The 15,648-nt window shown below is 50.0% G+C and overlaps 6 protein-coding genes across 6 annotated transcripts; 2 read left to right on the plus strand and 4 right to left on the minus strand.

Moving 5' to 3' along the window:
• Positions 1-521: 521 nt before the first annotated feature.
• Positions 522-3,605, minus strand: AO090003000552 (uncharacterized protein; the record flags this gene model as incomplete). Its single annotated transcript, XM_001819668.1, has 1 exon — positions 522-3,605. The coding sequence occupies one exon, from the start codon at positions 3,603-3,605 to the stop codon at positions 522-524; it is 3,084 nt and encodes a 1,027-aa protein (XP_001819720.1).
• A 576-nt stretch (positions 3,606-4,181) lies between these two features.
• On the minus strand, positions 4,182-4,540 carry AO090003000553 (uncharacterized protein; the record flags this gene model as incomplete). Its single annotated transcript, XM_001819669.3, has 2 exons — positions 4,182-4,388; positions 4,442-4,540. 2 exons carry the CDS (start codon positions 4,538-4,540, stop codon positions 4,182-4,184), a joined length of 306 nt encoding a protein of 101 aa, XP_001819721.1.
• Positions 4,541-6,112: 1,572 nt separating this feature from the next.
• Positions 6,113-8,394, minus strand: AO090003000554 (kinetochore-associated Ndc80 complex subunit NDC80; the record flags this gene model as incomplete). Its single annotated transcript, XM_001819670.1, has 2 exons — positions 6,113-8,278; positions 8,350-8,394. 2 exons carry the CDS (start codon positions 8,392-8,394, stop codon positions 6,113-6,115), a joined length of 2,211 nt encoding a protein of 736 aa, XP_001819722.1.
• A 502-nt stretch (positions 8,395-8,896) lies between these two features.
• Positions 8,897-10,264, plus strand: pex14 (putative peroxisomal membrane anchor protein (Pex14); the record flags this gene model as incomplete). Its single annotated transcript, XM_023234934.1, has 4 exons — positions 8,897-8,930; positions 9,064-9,322; positions 9,385-9,469; positions 9,530-10,264. The coding sequence occupies 4 exons, from the start codon at positions 8,897-8,899 to the stop codon at positions 10,262-10,264; spliced, it is 1,113 nt and encodes a 370-aa protein (XP_023090002.1).
• A 486-nt stretch (positions 10,265-10,750) lies between these two features.
• On the plus strand, positions 10,751-11,994 carry AO090003000556 (uncharacterized protein; the record flags this gene model as incomplete). Its single annotated transcript, XM_001819672.3, has 3 exons — positions 10,751-11,109; positions 11,186-11,484; positions 11,555-11,994. 3 exons carry the CDS (start codon positions 10,751-10,753, stop codon positions 11,992-11,994), a joined length of 1,098 nt encoding a protein of 365 aa, XP_001819724.1.
• A 658-nt stretch (positions 11,995-12,652) lies between these two features.
• Positions 12,653-15,279, minus strand: AO090003000557 (putative acid phosphatase; the record flags this gene model as incomplete). Its single annotated transcript, XM_001819673.3, has 4 exons — positions 12,653-13,940; positions 14,130-14,189; positions 14,251-15,161; positions 15,268-15,279. 4 exons carry the CDS (start codon positions 15,277-15,279, stop codon positions 12,653-12,655), a joined length of 2,271 nt encoding a protein of 756 aa, XP_001819725.1.
• Positions 15,280-15,648: the final 369 nt, after the last annotated feature.

Here is a 15,648-nt window from a genome sequence, read left to right on the forward strand (position 1 = left end):
CTACATTTCTCTTTTATATTTTTTTTTTTTTTTTTTTTTTTTTTTTTTTTTTTTTTTTTTTTTTTTTTTTTTTTCACAAACTTTAACGATAAATTCTCTATATCGATTTGTTTAGGCGCGCGGTCTTTGGCACGGGTTGGGTTCCACGGCATATCATCAGCGTGTAAGGAGTTATCGAAAGAGAGATCGGGAACTTGTATGCGATAGACGATGGGTGGCTGGCTCGTGACTTTTATCTTGTTTAATTGGATTGCTCGGGAAATCTTACGGATGTCTAACGAAGTTCGAAATCAAGTTATCATTCCAAGAAGAACATCGTTCCTAAAAGAGACAACCTCCATGTAAGAAAGAATTAAGCATCTAAGCTCTATGCTATATACTATTATTAACCTGGTATCTAATATCTATCATACACACGAAACAGCACTGAGAATTTCCAGGGTAGTAGAAGCAGTAAGTATAGTACATGTATACAAGGTAGTCTATCAAAACACCACATCACCCTAACCATGAGCGAGCTCTTATTGCGCAGTGATATCACTACCCCGCAGTCGTTGTCTTTTCATTCTTTTCAACTCTTTATTTCTTCTGTATACGAAGCCTCCACACTCGCGGTTCATATTCGCTCGCCGAAGACCGAGGGCCTCGAATTTCTTCATACAGAAGTCGAGGATAGGCCGGACGGGGTTATGCTGAGGATGGATAGTTCTGGGATATGCGTTTGCTTGAGGAGATGGAGGTGAGTTATCGGGAATGGTGTGCGAGTGTTTAGCTTCGTATTCGTTGTACTCTTTCACGGCGGCTTGGGCGATGATGCGGACGGTGGATATATTGGGAATAACCAGCTTGGTCTGGAGTTGTTTGAAGTATGCTTCGTCGAAGTGAGGGTCGCCCTTTTTCAGGTCCCGTTCGGTGTTCAGGTAGAGACGGGGGATGCCGCCTTTGTGGAGACGGCGGGTGGATGGGGACTGCACGTCGACACACCAGGTGTCCCAGAGTCGTTTGCCGGCTGCGCTGCCTCGGGTGTCGACTACGGCGGCGAGGATGGGGTGGAAGGCTGTTGAGGGTATGTTGGGGGTTGTGCTTCGGGCGAGCTTTTGGGAGCGGATGTTGGAGGAGGCGGCGAGGTCGTGGAGGGCGCCGGGGATGGAAAGGAAGAGGCGTTGCAGGCCGTGGAGGGAGCGCTTCTGGTAGTCGTCTCTTGGGTGAAGTTCGTTGAAGTCACCGTTGAGAATTCGCAGCAAGATGCCCTTTGCTTGTGCTAGGTTCTGGATATTGTCTTCCGCTTTTGTTGTGTCGATCTCTGTGGTGACGGCATGATCTAATCTGATGATTTCGGCGGCTAATGCGGTCACATTGCTGTGGCCCCAGGATTTGAGGCGGTAATCGCGGAGATATTCTAGTATCACAGTTACCTGGTTCCATTGGCACATTGCGATTCGGTAGTTCAACAGGGCTCGTAGGGTATTCGCGGAGAGAGGCTGTGAAAGAGACTGGACAACGGAATCGCAGAGCGTGCTATTCTTGGTAGCGGCAGCGTAACGAATAATGGATGGTGCCAAAGCTTGATTCCCGTATGCGCTGTAAGGAACCGGGGGCCCATCAATGTCGTTCGAGAAGAGTAGCCAGTCGCCGAATGTGAACGCTCGAGACACTGTCACCAAGTCTAGAAGTTCGGCCAGCGTAATAGGCGAAATTTGCGGCATTGAGGACTCAAATGGCTTCAAGGAGGCCAGATTGGCAGTATCGAAAGTCGGAAGGTGCTCGTCATTGGAGGGGTCCACGCGCGACGAGAAGAATTCGCCTATGCGTTGCATTTTGCTTTTGTCAACTGCGCTCTGCAGCCAAGCAAATGAATCCATAGCATCTCCACACAGGCGTCGCCGGGAGTGGAATCGGATGTTGTGTTCGACGAGCTTAGCCAAGGCTGTTGTCTCATCATAGATCTGGGACGGCTCAAGTTGCTCCAAGTCCTCCTCATCAGGCAAGTACAGGTCATTGCTGTCCCAAGGCGGAACAACATGAGGAATGGCTCGGATAAGCTCATCAAATGCTTGGGGATCCGCCACAGGATCGAGGCATCCTGATTCAAGAACACGAAGAATGAACCAGTTAGACTCCTTAGTCGTAGCTAAGGGGGTATCATCGGTCGCTCTTGGGGCTATTGCAAACTTGAGTGAAACAATATGACGCAGAAGCGCAGCCGAAGTTATACCCCAGAAGCCTAATCCTCGATAGCCCCAGTTTGGAAGATTATCCATTAAGGAAGCGGCTACCTCAAGACTGATTGTTCGCCTCCCGAGTCCATTGAATGGGGAGGGGGGACTGCGCTTTCGAAGAAGTGAAGGACCGTCGACTTGGGCCGGATGGCGCCAGGATACTTCCGAGTCAACCTTAGTGTTCCATACAGACTCTGGATGTTGAAGCAAGGGTCTCCAGCTTTGGAATCTCCAAGCCAGATCCCCTTTCCGTGTCTTCATCTGATCAATGAGCCATACGCCCTCTGTGATATGTCCGTGTTCCACACAGCACCAAAGAATCAACTCTATCCAGATCTCAGGCCCAAGCTCTCGAATGCCCATCTTGAAGGGAAGGAAAGGCGAGTCTTCACCCGCAGCAGCTGCCTTGGCCGCCACTTCTGCTTCGTGTACAAGCCAGGCTGCATCCGAAAGAACGCTCATGATATGTGTTGAGAGTAGATGCATCGTCGGCGGTCGAAAGGCGACTTGATGGCTATCTGTGGGGACATATTTATATACCCTATCAGATACTGCACCGGAGTGGTGCAGACGAGCAAGTATGCGAAATACATAAGACATCGCTATCTTCGACTCATTTGGTGAGGAGTCAGCAGCATCAAGCACAATTGAGCCCAAGCTCTGCCATACTTGCGCCATGAACCGTCGGGAATGTTCGTCCGCAAATGCTCTCTCAGTTAATGTATCCAACTTTGTCAACTCAGAGACCGTTGTTGGATCTGGCGTGAGCCTCGGAGCCGAGTCTATCTGATGAGTCAATTGATCAAGCGAGACACTGGATTCGTAACCCCAGCTGTTGTTAGACAGATGCTTAAGTGAGGGGGAGACATCGTTCAGTGCATCTGCGGCGTCGAGCAACTGATTCAATAATGCATAAACAGCAGGCCAATTGTTCAACCGGAACCCTAGATGGGCTAAAAGATCTAGATTGCCGAACGTTCTTGCGTTGTACAATAAATCACTCAAGTCGATTGCTCGACTGATGGACGTTGAGGTCGTTACCGATGCAGTGTCCGATTCGAAAGCTGTACTGTCACCTCCGGAATCTCCTAGCAGGTATTGTTCCAGTAACAAAGCCCATGTTTCCGGGTTTTCCTGCGATTCGCGTGCCGGGGGTTCATTTCTCGCATGAATACGATCAAGCAGTAATCGTCGGCTGATTGAAGGGCTGGAGCCCACGGAGAACTGGCGACCCCATTGCCGCCTTCCCCGGGAAGGTCTCCAATTCGGGAGCCCTTTGCTCTGGGAGTAGCTGAGCAGGCGATATGAGGAGACTGATGCAGTATGGAGCAAGTGAGACCTGCGGTCCAGACACAGCAGACGAGCTGGACACAGGGACCTTTTCATGACACGACGGAGGATCTATCGGACGAGACCTGCGGGCGGAGGGAATCCAAATTTCGATGTGACCGGCGGACGGACGTTCTGTAGCGCATGTCTAGCCATTCAACTGATACCGCATCGCTCTGGGAGGTTATTTAAAGCGAACAAACACCACTGAGTAATCCGAATTGTTATGGTAGGCTGTCCGAAACGGTCGCTTCACCTTGGAGAGGATTTGTTGAATCTCGATCGCAGAAAAAGCTTCCCCGATAACGCTGACTCAGCATTGTCCAGCCAATCATCGCTGGGATATTTACTGCTGTCACATGTCTAGCTTTGCTACATTTGGTAGTATATCCTCATAGGGATATCCTACTATTTGTAATAGGTATTCAACTATCTACGTGATTCAAATGACACGAGCACAATTTAGAGGCACATTGTCTCCAATATAAGCCGATGTGGTATTCAACTGCTATCAAACATGGTGACACCCGTTACCGGGTGTCACCCCGAACGAATGACTGATCCAGCAATCCATCCATTCATCGATCAACCAAGCTCACTCTCTCAGCAATGATCCAAACTTTACGGAGCCGCCTAGACGAAGATGGGGCGGACCTGACGGGCGTGCCTGCGCTGGAAAGCAAAGACCGGAGAGCTAGAAGGAGGTGGAACTCCGCTCGAGGAAGGAGTTGGCCACGAACCCGTAGGGAAAACGCCGGTGGGACGCGGAACTCCGCTGGGCCATGGGGTAGGAGTGACCGAAGGAGTGCTGGAAGGCGTTCCGGAAGGCGTACCAGAGGGCTAGAACGGTTGTTTAGCTGGGTTTTTCGCAACTTGATAGCTTGTTTACTCACCACAGGAAAGGGAAGGATAGTAACATAGCCAAGGTCTTCCTGAGCAAGGGCCGGGGAAAAGAAAAGAGCAGCAGCTCCCAAGAAAGTGAAGGCCTTCATGATGGTATGGATGTTGGTATGTAAAGGAGTGGTATAGTAGTTATTGGTTGGGTCAAATGAAAGGAATGAAAGTGTACAATATGGAAATTCCGTGCACAGCACTGGTCGAGAAAAGAAAGAATGATTGAGAAGGAAAGGCCATCAGTTGCGATTTATGAGCTTATATATCTATGGAAGGGCCAAGAACCACTTTTTTCTTACAGCCATGATAGCCCCGATCAACAGGACTATATTCTTGTTTGGGAATACGGTTGCAAAGAGTCCTTGTTGTGTTAGGGCTCGGTGGATTCAAGAGTAGACCCTTCAAGACCCTGATCAACTCGGCAAGACCGAGAGATCCTAGACTAAGGGGTCCTGGAACAGCTTACCGTTGACCTATCCAGACGTCGAAGCATAAGACACGGGAAAGACGGTGCGCTAGCTCCAGAGTACTGCCGTGCTGATGGCCTACGACCCGAGCGCATCTCTCTGGCGCCTCTTCAAGCAATAATTGTAAGTGGAGGGAAATAAGCCCTGTAATGTGCATCGGAGGGTCCAATCACTCCGCCAGGGTGACGCTAAGACGGCATTACATTAAGAAATGTATACCCGATTGAAGATCATCAGTTCCCTTGACATAATTTCATCCGTCAATGGGATCATGCTGCAGGAGGGTTGGCTGGAGGTGGGCGGGTGGGCATGCAGACTCGTAATTTCGCCAGAGAATGATGAACTGAGTGACTCCCTTCCTTCAGTTTAGGCAATGGAAATTGGCAATATCCTCGTGTTTTGTTGCACACCTCCTGCCGATCAATTACCGTGTAGTGGAGGGGAGAGAAGTTGATCTGGAGTGCGGAGTGGGTTAATGTTGCGTCGGCTGAAACGAACCAAGACGAGCTCAAGTCGACGATCACTCAACCCTATCCTCGGTACTCCAATCATAACTATCATCGGTGCCACAGAGCTCGCTTGGCGCACCGGGTCAATGTCGCAAGTTGAGCAGGGTTGCCGAGCCGGCGGTTGAATTCTCTAATGCTTCAGCGGCGAGATCGAGTCATGCCTTTATTTAGGCGAAATATCAGCCTGAAACTAGGAATCTCGGGGAGGATCGAGACTGTTCGAATCATCCACACGGCACGAGATACAGAATGATCATCGATAGGTATACTCTGTATGTCATCGCTCATATGTTCGAGGCAAGTAGGGAAATGGAATATAGTGAGTGTGCACATTGGTTGAAAACTTATATACATACACTCTAAATCGTGACAGTATGAACATGGAAAACAACCCAAGGAAAAGGTATCAATTAACATCACAACCCACATCCCAAGCCTTTCAAGGAAACATATTAAGCAATAGAAAATAAAAGATGATCAAAACACCACACACCCAAACTGCCAGTAGCGCCACATCCAGGTTATCGCCCATATCATGCAAACCAAAAGTTTAGGTGATGATGGTCGCTGCGTTGTACTAACTTAGTATAAAAGCCGATCGTGGTCTGTATCCCAAGCAAGGCGAGAGGAAAACTAGTCAAAACTTCAGCGATCACTGTCACTTGCGACACGGAGGATTTCGTTCGAATCGAGTTCACAATTCTTCCTCCGGAGGAATATCATCCGCCGGTACCATGTCGCCTCCGAGTTCCTGCTCGACTTCATCAACAACGAAACCTTCGTAGTCTTCGAGGCCCTTTTGGACATGGACTTTGAATCGAATCACATCATTCAACATGCTTTCCACGTTGGTGTGTAGTTCCTCCCGTAGCGCATTCGCTCGGAGCGTCAGTTGCTCATACTCAATATTCGTGTTCATCTCACGTTGCTCCATGAGTTGAACGCTCTCACTCATAGTAGCCCGCATCTTGGCTAGCTCTTTCTCCATCTTTTCGATTTGAGCATCGGAGGCAAGCTTCTGTGTAGTAGTAATTTCTTTAGTCCGCTCAAATTCTTCTTCTGCAGCGCGTCGTCTATGTTCCAGAGCTTCCACTTCGCTTCGCTTCTCATCCATGGCCTCCTTGATATTATCCAAAAGATTGCGCCGATCCAAATCATCATCTGCTGCGCGCTTTCGTCGCTCATTGATGTCCTTGCGCAGAGTCTGCAGACTGCTGCGGACCGTTCCCCGCAAGTCCAGACTCAGTAAATGTGCCGGGTGATAACCTGTGAATGGCTCTGCTAGCAGTCGATCGCCCTCCGGGGATATTCTGCTAGGTGCGGACCCAATCTGCGACGCGGAGAAATTGCTTTCGTTGACGTTGAGGCTGAGCTCATAGTCCTGGCCCTTCGCATTGACCGCAGAGGAAGGGATCAGGCTAGTTTGATAGCCTAATGTGTTGTAGGCCTTGACAACTTCCTCGAGGGCCTCCAGCTTTTCGCTGGCCTCTTTTTCCTTCTCCATCACTCGGCTATGCGTCTCTTCAAGTCGACCCATGGTATCATCAAGGATCTTTTGAAGACGATCGCGTTCCGTATTCATGCGATCAATATCCTGGATAGTGATGCCTTGTCGGTCGACACTGGACTGGAGTCCTGCCCGCTCGTCTTCGGCCGCTTGCAGGTCTGCCTCAGTCTTCTGAAGCTCATCCTCCAGGAACTTAATGCGATTTTCGTATTTTTCAATCTTCCCCTGGACATTCTGGTTGTAGTCCTCAAACTTCCTCTTGTCATCCTCCAAAATCCTGAAATGCTTGTCTAGCTTGGCCATATCGGGAGCACTCTTCTCCATCTCTTCGATCTGATCGCGCAGTGCACGATTTTCCGCTTCCAAGGCTTGCACTTCTTGCACGTACTTCTCATTGCCCCTTTCAAACTCTTGAGCCATCATTTCGATGTGAGGGACTAGCCTCTGCCCGGCTGTCTCATCGTCTTCGTCCTCACCGCCCTGTAGCCAGTCATGATAAGCCCCTGTCAAGAACCGGAAAATGATGCGATCCCCTGAAACATCTACACCAGCTTCTGCGCAAGCCTCATCGTATTCTCCCATAATAAACCTATCCATCATCTGGGCTAGTTGCATCAACCAATGCAGCATACCAAGGAACGTAGGCCAGTTCTGACCTCCGACAGCTGCTATCTGTGACTTTGTGATACCCTTCTCATAAGGATAGCGCAATTGCTTCAAAATAGGCGGTACTTCTGCATCCATGCTTTTCTGAAAACGGTAGCCGGGATCAATGCGATGGTACAGCCACTGGAAGATGTAATTGAAATCTTTCTGGGTTGGAGACCTCAAGGTATTTTGACCCAAAGTATGCTTCATCTCTAGCTCGAAGTTGTTGTGCGTTAGATACTCTAGAAGCTCCTGGCCGATCCGAGCTTGAAAAGATCGGTCCCTCAGGGGTCGAGGGTCCCGCGGGACACCAGCCGCGTTAGGGACCTGTGTGAAGAATGACTGGTGACCCATAGCGCCTCCTACACCAGCGGATGGCCTTGAGAAGACACTACTCCTCCGCTGCAAATTCTGGGATGCAGGGTTGGAAGAAAAGGAGCCCGGCGCATAGCTTTGGCGGCCGGCGCTGGCCCCGTGGAAGATATTGCTTGAGACAGAACGCCTCACCGAGGAGAGACCCGCATCGGCTCCGAAAGCTCCTCCAGAAGATGAACGCTGGAAGTTTGGCTGTTGAGGGCGACTGGCGGAGTTCAACAGCGACATGCGTGTGTGCTGGGCAGTAGGCGGGTTCCCAAAGGCGCCGATCGAGCTGGTGCGCTTCAGGGCGGACGACGGTTGAGGGAGAGCCGAAAAGTGCGCCAGAGACTGTATTAAAATAGGTCAACATTCATTCCATGATTCTAATAGACAAATGGCGGGGTGGTGCAATGGATTACCTCTCGGGGGCGCTTGATGCTAAACAAGCCCGTATCTTGCGACATGATGGCAAGGAAGCCGCGACTGCGGCTTTGCTAACGTAAAAAAAACGAACACGAAATTAACAAAACACACAAAACAAAATTGCAGCGAAGGCCTGTAAAAGGGGCCAGAAACAATGTCACCAAGAGAATTGGGCACCAAAAAAAGGTCAGTTGCGGTGGTTACAAAACAAAACGAAAGGATGTAAACAAGATATCCCACTTCATCCTTACATGGTAGGCGGTGTACCGCAAAGGAACAATGCTTTCGCGAATGCCGAATTATCTCCGGTCGCTGGACCCCGATCACGAGATTCTGGGGAATCTCCGCCACGAGCGGTAAGTGACTGGACTAGCGACGGAACTTCCGAGGTCCATTTATCCTTCGGTGCCGATAAGCTTCTCTTTCCCTTTCCCGCCTTCTCCGTCTTCTCCAACTCCTCTTTCTCATCCTCGTGAACGTGTGTCTTTTTGGAGTTTCTGTCACATCCTCCCTTTGTGTCAATCTACTAGAGAAATTGCCAAAATGGCTCGCGAGGAGCTCATCTCCTCTGCAGTAAGTCTGCGCTATCTGAGATATGCTGTTTGCGGAATCGGAGTTGACCGGTCTTCTCATCTTTAGGTTACTTGTGCGTGTTCCACGTCGACTGTTAACTCTATTTGCCTTCAGTTTCAGTGCTAACTGCTCAACAGTTCTTCAAGATCCTTCAGTAGCATCGTCGCCAGTCGAGAAAAGAGTCGCATTTCTTCAGTCTAAGAACCTCACGCAAGAGGAGATCGACATCGCCCTCGCCCGAGCAGGTGAAGGCCCGGCTGGAGCTACTGCAGTAACTGCATCGTCAGGGTACCAACCGTCTTCACAACCACCCGCCTACCGAGGACCCCCTCCACCTGCCCAAGGATATGGATATGGCTACCCTCCATATGGTCAATGGCAGCCTCCGCCTCCGGAGTACGTTCACATCTTTCCCCGGAACGATAAGTGAGGGTGCAAGCTAATGATTTAATTTTCAGGCCCCCAAAGAGGGATTGGCGCGATTGGTTCATCATGGCTACAACAGTAGGAGGTGTAGGATATGGGCTCTACTTTGTCGCTAAGGTTAGTAACGCAGTGACCTTGATTCCTCCCATTGAAACATGGGATTAATAAGATTGTCAGCGCTATATCACACCCCTTATCGCACCTCCTACTCCGCCACAACTAGAGCAAGACAAGGAGAACATTGATGAACAATTTAATCGTGCCTTTGCTTTGATTGAGCAAGTCTCTACAGATACTGCAGCCCTGAAGGCAGCCGAAGAGTCGCGCACGGAGCGCCTGGACACCGCCCTGCGGGAGGTCGAGAATCTTGTGGCAGATCTGAAGAACGCCTCGCGTCGGAGAGACGACGAAACCCGTCGCATTAGCGATGAGGTCAAGTCGTTGAAAGATGCTATCCCTAAAGCCCTTGAAGGCGCTCGGGAAGGAAACGAGAACCGCTTGAAGGAGCTGGGAACCGAATTGAAGAGTTTGAAGGTGTTGTTGGGCAACAGGCTCGGGGGCAGCGGAGCTGCCATCTCCCCGAACACTGCAAAGCCTAGTGCCCTGCCTACTATGTCGGGCGCCTCTCGTCCTACGGAAGAGTCCCCTGCTTCTCCAGCCACCAACGGTGTCACAGCCACGGCCACCGAACAAGCTACACAGCCGTCGTCCACTGTTTCAACGCAGTCGAACCAGACCACTCCTGCCGCTAGCAGTAGCCCTCTGTCACAGTTCAGCCGATCCGCTTCCATTCCTGCCTGGCAGATGGCCGCTGCCAACCGCTCGAAGAATGCATCCCCATCTACTCCTACTTCCTCTACCGGGGATAACTCTACCAAGCCTGCCGACGAGCAAACTGCTCCGGCCAGCTAAGACCTTCGCCGCTTCTTTCATGCTCTTCATGTAGATTTCTTCATCTTTACTTTTCTACTGGGTTTTCTTCTCATACCTGTGATTGTATTCACCATGGAGATAATGATTTGGTTGTCGCATTGGACGTTATTATTCCCAGTTATGTGATCAAGAGTTTGAGAGGTCGTGCATAGTTGTATCAATACACTGGATTGAAATTGTACTGGATGCCCTGTCAATTGCTCCTATCAAGTATTTATAGCATCCAATCTAGGTTCCGTCTCAGGAACATAACCGCGACGATTGAGTATAGGTAATGCTACAAGCCAGCAGAGTAACAATCCTACCTTCGAATATAACCAACAGATAAGCTCGTCCAATTTACCCCAAAACGGCAACGACCCGCAAAGCTTGGCATTCCTCAACTTCCGCGACGTCAGCGGCCGATATAAATCCCATCCATATATCCAACTACATCCCCTAAACACTAAATAACCCCTCAACAAAATGTCCACCCGTGAACACTCCTCCCACCGACATCCGCGCTCTCACCGAAGAAGCGATTCTCGCACTCGCTCCCGCTCCCCAGACAAACACAGACGCCATCACCACCACCGCGATCGCGATCACGATCGAAGCCATCGTCACCACCACAGAAGCCGTGACCATGACCGTCGCGAACGCCGCCCAGAACCATCGACGAAGCCAATTGTCCTCCCGTTCCAAGCACGAGAGCTCTCCAAGCGCGACCTCTCTACCTACGAACCCATGTTCGCCATGTACCTAGATATCCAGAAGGGAATCCTCCTAGAAGATCTCAGCGAAGATGAAGTCAAGGGAAGATGGAAGAGTTTCATCAACAAATGGTAAATGGCACTTTTCACTCCCCCATACATGGCTCTTTATGTCCTAGTATATGGGTCCGGAAAACTGACATTTCAGGAACCGTGGAGAACTCGCGGAAGGGTGGTACGATCCGAGCACCCTTGAGAAAGCACGCCGTAGTGCCCAGGACGAGCCCATTGTGTCTGCTTCCGGACGGAACCGCCGGTCCCCGGATTACGGTCGGGGTGAGGATGATAGGGCAGAGCGGGAGGAGGAGGATAACCTCGATGAGGACGAGGATGATTATGGGCCTGTTCTTCCGAAATATGACCAGTTGAATCGATATGAGGGTGGTCGTGCGGGACAGTCGTCTGGCCCGACTATTCCTACGATGCAGGATCTGGAGTTGCGGAAAGGTATGATTGGACTCCAGTGCTTGGTTCTGGGTGTTTCACTTTGCTAATCTAGGACCTTTGTATTGCGCAGAATCGGCGATTGAGGATGCTATTGCCGCGCGGGAAGACTCACGGAAACAGCACCGTTCTGAGGTGCGCTCGCATCGGTCCGAGTTACGACATATGGAAGATGAGGTTGCGCCGCGGGCTGAACCGGGGACTCATGAGCGGAAGATGGAGAAACGCCGAGAGGCTGCTGCTGCGAATCGAGCTTTTGCTGAGTCCCGGCGGGGTGCTTCTCCTGATGGAGCACCCGAAGACGAACTGATGGGTTCCGCGGACAATGATCTAGATGCTATCAAGAGGGCCAGGGCGACAGAGCAGCGGAAGAAGAACGAGCGGGAAATCCGTAGGGAAGAAATCCTTCGCGCACGCGCTGCGGAGCGGGAAGAAAGATTGCAGCAATATCGCCAGAAGGAGGATGAAACGATTGGGTGGCTTAAGGCGCTGGCAAAGCAGCGGTTTGGGTGATAACCTGTGCTTCTTTTTGCAGCTCAAATTTCTACTGTACAGAAGGATGTCTTTTCAAACCATATCTACTACCGTGCGCCATGGCAGTTTACCTAGAATCAAGCATATATTTAGCACACTTTATCTTAGTGGTACATTCTTAATGTAATGTTGGTGAATCGTGCCCTAAATGCAGGAATGGGAAAAGACCCTTGCATGCTGCAGTACTAGAACGAGATGCTATTGCTACTCTGTTCTCAGGGCAGGGAATGCTCTGCAGGCTCGTAGATCTGGAATGTGTCTCGAATGATTTGCGTTTCCGGGGTGCATTGGACATGTTTCTCAGATTTATACTATGAGGGCATCTACACCATTTCAACCTACACTCCTTACCTATGTCTTCTTTTCATACTGTTCTAAATTCAGGATCACATATACCAGTACACTTGGACAGCTAGTCTCTCCTATTCCGAAGAACTGCATCAATTTTTATCTTGAGCAACCGGCGTTCGGCTGGATCCTATATGGGAGCTATATCTGGGTATAGTAACACAACTTTCTTTCTATATTTTCATACCTTCCCATTTTTACACTCATATCAACGACTGTCCCTAAGAGTCTCCTAATCCAAAAGCAACATAATACTAATGCCTAGCCTTAACTGGAGAAGCAGCCAAGACTAGGCCTTCCTACCCAAATCAAGGTCGGCAACTAGCCTCAAGTGGTCAGTTCCATTCACTGGCGCCTCGCCACCGAAGAACGGCTTCACGGCAACCTCAACAGTCTCTTCAAAGAGACGGCCAACCACCTCCTCCTTGAGTTCTTCACCCGTCTGGGCAAAGTCCGGATAGGCGTTCATCTCGAGCAACCAAGCGGTGCCGTCTGAATCGACCAGGAAGTCCACCCCGAAAAGCTCGAACGCGTTAGGGAGCGTCTGGAAATGGACCATCATGCCTCGGGCAGCAGCTTCAAAAGCTTCACCACTCACAGCACAGATTTGGTCAAAGACCTTCTCCTTCCAATCGGGGCTAAGACCAGGGACGTGGGGGTCTAATTTCCAAAATCTCCGGACGGTTCCTTCGTTGGCGCTTCCACCTTCTTGGAAGCAGGTATTCGTAAGATGCCTCGCCAGATCTGTGACCTCGTCTTCATCCTCCGAAGGTGGACAATATGGCTTTGCAGCAAACAGAGCCAACATTTCCTTGAAGACGTACACTTTCAAAGAACCCACTGCGAGGACATAGGTACGGATATGAAACTTGCGATTAGATGATGATGGGAGGAGGAGAGGTGGATCGATATATGGCTGCGCAATGAAATGGCGTAGTTGGGAGGTGACCACCCCTGTTCCATTCTCGCCCTCGTCGTCATCCTCTTCTTCTGCTCGCTCCGATCCACTTTCTATATCAGATTCGTCGACTTCCCATTCCTCAAATATTTCGCGCAGTTGATCTTCGCTGCTGAAGAGTCGAATTCCTTGCCCCCGATCACTCATTCCGGGTTTCAGGATCCACCACTCCTTTTCATTATCAGGCCTTTCCTCATTCTTTTGCAAACTTTCCCGTAGTTCGTAGGCTTCCAACAACGCGTCGTCGAGGAACTCCGCGTAGTCCAGCTCGAAATCGAATGCAAATTTGAAATGCTTTCCTAAAATGCTATCTGGGTGTTTCGTCACCCAGTTGGAGATTGTGTTAGACAGGTAATGTTTGCGAATCAATGCCTTGCGGATAATGTAGGCATTTGCCAAAGATGTAGATGAATGTAGCATGACGTGTTCGAAGTCGAGTCGTTCGTATTCACGGTACTGGAAAAGAGGCGCAGAACGGGATGGAAGGTCTGATAGTGAAGAGATCGTCTTATAGCGACCCTGGCCAAGGCGACGTTGCAGGGCCTGTTGCATCAAATCCTGAACGTAGGGAACATCACTGTCCACAATGGAGTATAACGTAGGCTCATCATTATCCGGTCTACATGATATAGATCTATCAGAATGCCGGTCTTCCAAAGAACCACAGGTAACAAGTAATAAGACAATGCCGGGAAAGGGAAGAAAAGCCAGAAGTATGTCAAAAGCTTAGAAGTTTAAAGTTCCGCAACATTATGTCCCAGGCAGTCATATCTAATCTTGGCTTCACTCGCCGAGAAATTCCACTCACAGCTTGATCTCTCCTTGAATACCGGATTGGTGCATAAAGTTGGCTCTCAGAGGCGTGACACTGGCACGAATTAGCGACCAACATGACAATATACTCGGGCAAAATAGAAGACTTGATATACCTTGTCATTCCTTCCTTGACGACCCAGCCATCATTGCCTGGTGCGCTTTCCTCCACACTCCTATATACATCTGAGAAATTCGGTGCCCATTGGAAATGTTTGTGTTGAATCCGAGATCTTCTCGAGGTAATTCCATTGGCATTCGCAGATAATTCTTCCCCTGCTTTCTGATTCTGGTGTCGCACATTGTGCTCCTGTAGTTCGGGATTCGCATTCGGTACCGAGGCATCGACAGCCCGAAAACAGCTACCAGATGTCCATCGGTTATCAAGCATGTCAGTATAGAGAACCTTGCTCTGGCTCACACCAGGTTCCAACGGTACATTGACGCTGTAAAGGTCTACACCGTCCGCCCAATTCTTTGCAAGGTACTCGATCAACCGAACCGAATGGCGCGATGCCTCGGCAATCACAACGGGGTCGTGGTCCCTTGAACTAAAGGCGTACGACAGTGCAATTGAGCGCTTTCCACAGACAGCTCCCTCCATCGCACCACCAATTGTCCCACTAGACAAGGCGAATAGTGCCGTTGAATTCCGGCCGTAGTTCGGGCCCGACACCACTAGGTCAACAGGGCCACGGTCCTCGAAATAGTGGTATAACCCAATCTGGACACAGCTGGCTGGGGTAGAATCGACGAGGATCCATTCATCACCATCGTCGTCTTCATCGTCAGCAGGGTCACTTCCCCGAGGCAGGTCGTGCGTCGTTCCATCGTCTTGATGCAGCGTTCCAGGACGGAAATAGGTAGGCTTCACGGCAGCGCCGATTAGGTGGGCTTTACCGATCCATGATCGTTGCTGATGTGGGAGGACTACGGAGACCACATGGCCTGCCGACTGTAGCGCAACGACAAGAGAGTGGACATAAGGAGACGACTGATTTGACGGAGGGCCGTCGTCGTTCACAACCTAGGGAGAACCTCACTATTAAGTAAATGCAACTGCAAATGCGACAAGCGGGGTAGAGTATGCGATTGAAGAGCGGATGGAATGGTTACAGAACAAACACACTCACCAGAATATGCATTGAGGGCCAGAATAAAGAAGATAAGAATCAGTGGTCTCTCAGGCTTGGTCGGAGAGGTAAGAAAGATGGTCGAACAATTGTGATTGATTTTCCCTTTTTTCCCCGCCTTGCCAACAGCCCACTTTCCGTTATCGATAACGCCATCGCTGTCACTATTTATATTTACGTAGCACTACTTTGGACACCAATTCACCTTGCAGCCTAACATGTGTCATGCAAACCAGCTAATCCGCACTAGAAATCCGTGTTCAGTGTACTAAAAGAAGTGTTACTACAGGATCTTTTGCGCCTCAAAGAGATTAAAATCAACACAATGGCTCCCGCTGATGATTGGGTATCTATACAGTGAAAAACGTCGACTTGAAAATC

Source organism: Aspergillus oryzae, chromosome 2 (assembly GCF_000184455.2).
Source record: "Aspergillus oryzae RIB40 DNA, chromosome 2".
In the NCBI taxonomy this organism is placed as follows: domain Eukaryota; kingdom Fungi; phylum Ascomycota; class Eurotiomycetes; order Eurotiales; family Aspergillaceae; genus Aspergillus; species Aspergillus oryzae.